At 40.9% G+C, this 8,488-nt stretch overlaps 1 protein-coding gene across 6 annotated transcripts; it reads right to left on the bottom strand.

Moving 5' to 3' along the window:
* Positions 1 to 226: 226 nt before the first annotated feature.
* Lgr3 (Leucine-rich repeat-containing G protein-coupled receptor 3) lies at positions 227 to 8,275 on the bottom strand. Of its 6 annotated transcripts, none has more exons than XM_046634730.2 (21): positions 8,076 to 8,275; positions 5,809 to 5,928; positions 5,663 to 5,731; positions 5,475 to 5,589; positions 5,286 to 5,357; positions 5,135 to 5,206; positions 4,912 to 5,055; positions 4,316 to 4,384; positions 4,160 to 4,231; positions 3,998 to 4,069; positions 3,841 to 3,912; positions 3,178 to 3,279; positions 3,014 to 3,085; positions 2,875 to 2,945; positions 2,576 to 2,737; positions 2,364 to 2,509; positions 2,134 to 2,284; positions 1,460 to 1,589; positions 1,185 to 1,375; positions 726 to 878; positions 227 to 608 (listed from the first exon to the last, which is right to left on the bottom strand). In XM_046634730.2, the coding sequence occupies exons 1-21, from the start codon at positions 8,161 to 8,163 to the stop codon at positions 457 to 459; spliced, it is 2,295 nt and encodes a 764-aa protein (XP_046490686.1). In that variant the 5' UTR covers positions 8,164 to 8,275; the 3' UTR covers positions 227 to 456. The 6 variants fall into 6 exon arrangements, with proteins under 6 accessions (XP_046490686.1, XP_046490687.1, XP_068993916.1 ...); XM_046634731.2 differs by having other exon boundaries at positions 3,178 to 3,249; XM_069137815.1 differs by lacking the exons at positions 3,014 to 3,085; positions 3,178 to 3,279.
* Between the last annotated feature and the right edge of the window lie 213 nt (positions 8,276 to 8,488).

Genomic DNA, 8,488 nt, shown 5'->3' with positions numbered 1-8,488 from the left:
TTTTGTAACTATACGTCGATGATCACCACAAGTCTTAAGAAGAGCAAATTTGAATTTCACTTTGAAACATTTGATCATTGGAATACGTGAATCTCCACCTTAAGACAACAGAGATGGTCGAAAGGACATTTTTGGATTATGCAGATTTGCGGAAAACGAGAACTCTCGAAAATCCTTAATCTCTTGACAGCAGCGGTCTAAAAGGAATAAATAAGAATATTGAAAATAAATTGTAGCAGAATTTCATAGTCGATTCAAAAATTATAAAATTTTTCAATTACAAAAGTCACTTAACATCCATGATAAATTCGAATAATTTGAACCGCCTCGACTTGAAGCTGTGCCGCGTATGAAAAGATAAAATATCGCTCACACTGTCCACGATGGGATAAAAGCAACGACAAAAATTGTAATCCTAATAGTAATATCGTAATGTATTCGTTGTCCATCGCTCGTTCAAAACGAGTGATTGTCAAGTTTTTTCTTGCACCCCTCGTCGTTGAATGGCGTCGAGTAGCGAATCCCTTGGGTGCCAATCGACTCTTTATGATCCGTTGACAAAACCAGGATTACATTTTTGTTACTAGAGGATCTTGAAATCTGCGTATCTGGATAATAAGAGAGGAAGTAGCAATCGGTTGAGAATCTTTATAAGTATGAACATGATTAGAAATAAAAAAAAAAAAAAATTAACGACATGTAAAACTATATTTCATCAAAAATACCGGACTGCCTTCTGCTGACAATGTTTCGAATCCGTCCAAACCAGCCCTCGGCTAAACGCTCGCGAAACTTCGGTGTCGTAAATGTGTAGAGCAAAGGATTCACTGCGCTGTTTACCGGAAGAATAAATATGACGACCCAGGCGTGAAGATCCGCTGAAACCAATAAAGGAAAACATAGATTTATGGATTGCCGAATTGCACTTTCTTACCGCTTGAAAGTTGTCAGCTAATAAACTGTGACCCTTGTTTCCAACACGAGGAAGACAAAAGAGCAGATTTCAGTCAAAACCGTAAAAAAGAGGGACGCGGGAAGGCTTTTTTGTAAAAAATGCCCAAGTCGGTTATATTTTTCGTAACAAATGTGATTCGAATAATAAAACTGAGGTACGAAAATTTACATAAATGAAAAACTTAATCTGCTCTTTCATTCTCTCTGCTGGTGTTATTATATTCACTCACGTGGTACCGGGTACTTGGTCATAGCCACGATTTTGAGGACGATGATCGGTACCCAGCAAGCAGCGTCGGTCAGCACGATCAAAAAGAACCTCAGAGCAAATTCCGAGTCGCCGACAGCAAGGGGGGTCGCGTGTCTCGTTCTCCAAATGCTCGCAAACATACCCGTGTAGACGTAAAAGATGACGACGAGTCTGCGAATTGTGCGGGAAAGGTCGCGTGAAGGTTTTGCAGAAAAGCACACGAGGTACAAAGATGTACAACGGCCGAAAGCTCACCCGAAGAAATTCATCCCAAGAAATACGAACGCCGAATATTCCCAGCCGACGAGAAAGGGGTTGTCGATGTGCAGAGGAAAACACATACCGTTCGCCCCGTAGAACCTCGTGCTACTTCTCCAGTGTATAACTAATAATTTAAGATCATCGTCGTGAATTAAATGAATTTAACATCAATGACAAACCTTTGAATTTGCAGCAGCTCTTCTCGCACGAATCTTTAAAATATCATTATAATACATTGAAGGTCAAATTTCCAAGCTGAAATAGTATAACTAGGAATAAAAGTATCTCCCTGCCGCATAGATCTAACGCAGTCAGTATTGAAAATAGTTATGCGAGAGCGATATGCGATTACAATAGACTTCCAATTGAACTCAAAACCTTAAATACCGAAAGTTGAATGAAAATTGAGTCAATGAATTCGGTATAATTTGATCATTAAATCTCACCAAACTACAATGTGATGAATACTTATAAGGATGTTCACTTATCACAGAGTATATATTCTATTTAATCGCGTTTCTAGGATTTTATATCGTCAGTTTTTTCAAGTTTCCGTACCAAGCGACGAACAGGTAACAACGATTACCTCTGCGGGGTTTACTTGACGATTCTCTAATTATTACGTGAATCTTTTCGGTTCAACAAACACGAGATACTAAATCGCTTACTCGGTATTAGAGCAACGATGACGCCGACCACCCAGATCACTATCATCGACGAATAGGCATGCCGTGCTGTCAATGGTCGATTGATCTTCAGAGGCGATGCGATCAGTACGAATCTTTCCACCGACATGAACGACAGTATCAGAACCGAGACCTTGAAATTGTCCAATAACGATCACGCGACGTGTAATTATTTAAACAATGATAAATCGACGGTAAGCTTGCGTCCAAACCTCGGAGGAGATCATCGCAAGAGCTCCGACTATCGTGCAGCCCCAGGAACTCATCCAGTCGTTTGCCATCACGTTGTAGACGTCGCGGTACTGCAAATCCTTCGCAGCGATCGTCAACAAGTAAAATCCCATCAGCATGTCGGAGACTGAAATAATCAGGTGTGAGGGTCGAGCGATGAACAAAGTGGGAACGTTGTCGAAACGATATTCACCTGCCAAATTTCTGATCATTATGCTGAGCACCCGATTCTCATCTCTAGCCGTTAGTCGCCCCCAAAGGACCAGCGCGTTCCCCAAACACGTGACACAGGATATGCCCCAGACCGCAGCCCGCAGGAGACGCTTACCCAGAAGATCAGACAGGGAAGATACTCCTGTGTTTCGTTTGAAAATTAGTTAGATTTTTCAAACGTTCGGGTTGTGGGAATTGGAATATCGTTTTTCTAACCGGGTGCGCAAAGTCAGAGTTCGCGCACTCGGTTAGGCAAAATAGTAAGCTACTATTTTCTACCGTCGCTTCGGGGCAGGCAAACTTGAACTTGTGGCGCGTAGGTTGTGCAGTAGTGAAATTTCTTGAAATATCTGCAAAGATGGGACAGAGAATGAGAAGAATAAAATTTCGGTCCAGGATTGGCTGTGTATAAACTCACACGAATGACAAATTCGGTAACATTGAAAATACGTTCTTGTCCATGTTATCGATTTCGATTTCTTGAAGGTCCCTGTGCAAAACAAATACCATGTCAGTCTGTGAACGTATCTCAAGTTGTAAGTCGATAAGTTTAAAATGAATAAAAAAAATAACGTATCTTACAGGGATCGAAGATCCTGCAAGGGATTCAGAACGTCTATGCTCAGATTCTCGATCGGGTTGAAGCTCAGGATCCTGTGAAGCGAAAAGGATCGTACTCGACAACTGGGGATTATCCGTGAAATTCAGTTATATTTCTTGCCGTTTGCATAGAGTGGAAAATCCGGAACGCAAGTATTTGCCGTCAGGCAAGGGGATACGTGATATTTTCGAGAGGGGGGGAAAACGTGTGTTGAATTTACGATACGTAGGTGCAGGTCGACGGGAGCAAACAATTGTTGCAACGCCGAAGCACGTATCGAGATTACACCGTGATCGTGCAGTGGTACGTATGTGGGATCGGGATTAGTGGAGATACTCTTTGCAATAATCACGCGCCTAGCCTGGTCATTTCACGAAGGAATTGTTTGTTTCATTTTATAAGAAATATTCTTTAGTTCGTTGTGATGAAACGGTAGTTTTTTCATTAATGTTAGGCTGTTTTTTCATGCAAACACCCTTGTATTTTGCAAAAATACCGTACGTCATTGGGGGAAATGGAATTTAATTTTGTATCCTTCGGACTCGAAAACACAATATTTGCCAAAAACATACCATGCGGATCATATGAAATATTTTTTGGCAGACCTGAGTTAACGAGGAGAACGATCACAGTGCGATACTTACAATTTCCGCAGTTTTTCCAACGGAAGAAATAGATGCGGTGAAAGGGTAATTATCGCGTTGTATGCCAAGTTGCTGGAAAAATTACAAAAAGTTACATTTTCGACTGAATTCGACACACTTATCGATTGCCTGCTGCGTGATGTGAGTGAAAACTCACAGTTCAACGAGATTCTGCTGGTTCTTAAACGCGTTCTTACGTATCGTGCGAATTTCGTTGTTCTTCAGGCTCCTGCGAAAACAAGTGTACTGCGGATAACTGAAATTTTTCAATCTGAACAATTCCGCGATACCGAATCACGATCGAGCATGTGATACGTACAATCCGGTCAGACCTGGCAATCCGGATAGCAAATCTTCCGAGATTTCATCGATTCTGTTCATTTCCAAGTACCTACAGTGGTATATGAATTTCAGAGAGTAATTGACGGCTGATCGAGGAATTACAGTGCGAAATCGTTTACGTAGATAAACTTACAGTTCCTTCAAACGTGGCATGTAAGGGAGCTTCAAGCAGCTCGAACAAATATTGTTTCTATTTAATCCGCTGTAAAAGATTTCAGTCGTCATACATTTGAGTACAATACCGTACAATATCGATGCTTTAAGCGATCTACTTTTTCCAAACAGCCCGACAAGCTACACTCTCAAGATTGGAGTAAACTCGAATCTCTCGTTGTGCAATCCGTACACAAATAGATGCAGCCTGGGAAATGCGCGCGGCCACTACTTCGTTCGTATAACGTGTTCTTACATCGTGTGCAAAGTGAGAATTTGCGAGCGGAACGAAGCGATATACCGGGCCGCGTTTCTAATTCACTACAATTTCCCTGATTGCAAGAATTTTCCGTCTCCGCATAACAGGATACGCGTTCTCAATTTGCATCAACCACCCCCACGATTATTCGCATACGTCGGTGAGTACAATTTGTGTGATACGCGAAATTACAGACAAATTACTCGGACGTTTGACGAGAAATACTCGATGCGTTCTCAAAACGCTGTCACTTATTGGCAAAGATATGATGTAACTTTGAGGCTGCAAATTAAAGTGAGAAAATTTTGCGATCTCACATCCATCCCACGGAAGTCTGGTTCTCGAAATCGGTGAGATCGGCGTACTCGATGCGGTTTCCTTCGACAAGGAGCATCACGAGGGATTCCAGCCCGGTAAAATGTCCTCTGCGAAGCTCGGTGAGCTTATTGTTCAACAGAGTCCTGCGAACGGTCACTTTCCAGTTATTGCGTAAGGGTGGCACCTCCCACTCAACCCTATCTTGGATAAAATTGCACTTACAGCCACACCAGATTTTTCTGATTCTCGAAGGCGCCCGGCTCAATCTGCGCTATCTCGTCGTCGTCCATCAACCTGGAATCAAACGCATCCCGAATCTTATCGAAAGCAATTGAGTATGAGAAATAATATTCCTTACAGAGAATCGACTCACAGCGTCGTTAGCCGTCCGTAGGAAACCAATGCATTCTTTCCTATCGTGCTCAGCGAGTTGTTCGTCAGGACTCTGTAAAGCGATTTTGCAAATAAGACGCAGTGCTATTTGACATGGTAAATTTTTCTCTATTTCATCCTAGTCGTAATAGAAATTTTTTAAACTATGAGTCTATCTTAAATCACTCAAATGCTAGTCAAGTTCGAAGTCATGTTCTCCGGAATCCTTGTTAGTCCTGCTCCGACGCATGTCACTTGACACGCCGTTCTCCCACGATGGCATTTTTTTGGTGGTTGAAAACTTTCTGGAATGAAGAAGGACGAGTTGAAGATATCCAAAAGCGTTAAATCTGGTTCGATAACCGTTTCTCAAATTACCGCAGGTCAGTTCGATGCCCGAGCTCATTGCGTACGAGTAGAAAAAGTCCCAACTTCCGTTCGAATCGACTGCAAAATTGCGCAAATAAAAAGAGAATAATTTTATATTAGTACCAATATACCTCCAGGCTTCAACTCAAACTCACAGCATTCGTCCTCGTTCTCGTCGTCCCCGTACGGGCAGTTTGGTACTTTGTCGCACCACTCGCGCTGAGCAATGCAGACGGTACTGTTGGCGCAGGGAAACGTCCCCCTCGGACATTCGTCTGCGAATAATTAAAGATTTCGGTCTTGCCTTTCTACTTTCAAGTTTCGTGGCCAAGTTGTTGGGAAATATTGAATTATTTATTCTCGAGATACCTTAATTAATCCACGTTACCATTCATGACACGCTGTAAGACGAGTTAAGAGGGGGGGTACAGCTTGGACGGTTCAAATCATACCTACTTGAGTTTTTTTTTTTTATGCGAACACTCACAGCAAGTTGAATTTGAAGGCTTTATTATTTATAGTTTCAAGAATATTTTGCAATTTTTTCATCAAAATTATTAACGAAATGACGGTATGGCTCGTGTAAGTAAAACTATAAGTAGTAAAGCCCTGAAACGCAAATTGCTCTTAGGGTTTTCAATTTAATTTTTAAAAGAAACTTCTAAAAATACGTACGATTTGAGACCGACCAAGCAGTATACCCCCGTCCTTAAGGCACTCTTACAATTTTTATGGCCGTCATTCATATTCTGCGGAGGTAATAGTTTCGGAGAGGGGAAGATTTGATTCTCTGACGAGTGCGAACCGCGAGATGTCAACTGATCTTTATTAATATTGATTCATTGACGAGTCGTACCTTGGCACGTACAATGTAAGAGATTTTTATTTTTTATCTTTTCAACTTTTATATACGATCATATTCCACGCTGAACTCGATCCGAGGCTGCTCAACCTTATTTATAACAAGGAAACGATCGTTAATTTCTATTTTCAAAAGTCGATACGTTGTGCGGTTGCGCCTTGGCAATTTCACCTTTGGCATTTGATCTTGAAAATCCGCGCAATCGTGACATTGTTGATTATTTATCACCTTGAAATTGAAATTGACTACATTTCCTCGACCGTTTGTAATTGTAGTAGCCGTGCTATCGATGCATAATCAATAACGTCCGCTGATGGAAATTATTCGTTGGAAGGTGGTCGTCGCAATGAATTCACTACTTCGACGGCAGAACGCATATTATCACCATTATCGGAGGGAAAAACTATGAACAAGTTTTCCACAATTACGTTTGAGGCTGATCGTAAACTTGTAATGCGTAAAAGTGTTTGCGTGGCGGTTACTCTTTTTATGTTACGTATCCGACGATAAATTCCAACTAATTGTAAGAGAATGCCAACGGATTGTTAACGAACAGTATAAATCTGAAAGGATCCAGATATAACTCGAGCAAAATGTCAAGTATGTTATTCGCCTTTCTGACAACGAGATTAATAATTTGTTTACACGCGTATTGCACTGGAAAAGAACCTGCGTCATTACAATAAGCGTAATTCTGTGATTGTCCATCCAACTGCTCATATATTATTTCCCTCACAGTTCATAGGTAATTTTGCGTGTAAATTGCAATTTGTTTGTAGGGCAGTTAGGAGTTGCTGCCAGCAAAAATAAATTGCAGGCGATCAAATAGCAAAAGATTGACAAATTTTCAAATCAACCAATTCGAATTTCTAATTTTAAACAGCATGCAAAATGTGTAATTCTACACGAATACCAATTCGTTACATCATATCTGACGAACAGATCAAACGGTAATTGGACAGCAAAGTCATTAAAATGTTAATCGCATTGGTGCAGTAAGCTTTTGTCTCCGCGAAGATGTAAGTTTCGCTTTTAATTACAATCCGAGCGTGTCGAAGAATGCGAAATATGGTTCAAAGTTTATGGTCATGATTTATCGACTAATTGGCTGAGTCTTTCGCCATAATACAGAAAAAACCTAACTAAATTCTGGTGAGAAAACTCGCAGCAAAAATTAAGGAAAATTTTTTTTAAGCCAAATTTAGAAACTGCACTCCAAATTTTTAGTGAACTTTCTAAGAATTTGAAAAAAAATGATGAATAGTGGAAAATCAAAAAAACCATTTTGAATTCAATTTGAGAAAAGTTCGGGGAGAATGTGGAAGAAGATCATTCAAATTTTTCGAAAGTCCACTGATAATTTTTTCAAATCTTTGAATTTCACTAAAAATAGATGAGAAACGTTGTAATATTTTCGGAAGGCTTTGAAGACCTTTTCACTTGCAAATACAAACATCACGTTTTCTTTTTTGCACACTTTACAACTCGCCGAACGTAGCATTCGTTCGGTTCGTGGGATGTGGATTGTCAGAAAACAAGAAAAATTGTCTGAGAACGTACCTTGACTGAAGTAATACATCAAACCGGACAGGATAATGAGAAAAGATATCAGAGACACGCCAACTTTGGCGATGTGTTTGTACTTCATTTCGAAGCCGATGGCAGGAGCGTGGTTTTATGGAAAACGGGCTCCTTGCTGAGGGAGGAATCCTCTTTGAAATAAAGCAGCCCTTGTCGAAGTCCGCGCCGTGCGCCGATATCCTCGCAACTGCAGCTTGCATTCGCAAGCTCTGACGGTTCAGCGCTTCGAGACACGCGCTGCTTCAAATCACAGTGATGCGTTTAACCGCCCCAGGAAAAAGTTCAAAGGTCATTTCAATCGAATGCGGTAATACTATCTTGACACACCGTTAGCTGTGATAATTCGTGGCGAAAAAATATCTATCAAGAAAGGGGACGGAAGAACAAGTAAA

The sequence above is a fragment of the Neodiprion pinetum genome, chromosome 7, assembly GCF_021155775.2.
Source record: "Neodiprion pinetum isolate iyNeoPine1 chromosome 7, iyNeoPine1.2, whole genome shotgun sequence".
In the NCBI taxonomy this organism is placed as follows: Eukaryota; Metazoa; Arthropoda; class Insecta; order Hymenoptera; family Diprionidae; genus Neodiprion; species Neodiprion pinetum.
This window is presented reverse-complemented; position numbering and strand designations above follow the sequence as displayed.

Excerpts from the sequence above, each read along its gene's own strand:
- Lgr3 (XM_046634730.2), bottom strand. The coding sequence starts at position 8,163 with ATGAAGTACAAACACATCGCCAAAGTTGGCGTGTCTCTGATATCTTTT. Across the intron at positions 5,929-8,075 it reads GATGTATTACTTCAGTCAAG|ACGAATGTCCGAGGGGGACG; the intron begins GTACGTTCTCAG and ends AATTATTCGCAG. Across the intron at positions 4,232-4,315 it reads ATGCCACGTTTGAAGGAACT|GTACTTGGAAATGAACAGAA; the intron begins GTAAGTTTATCT and ends ATACCACTGTAG.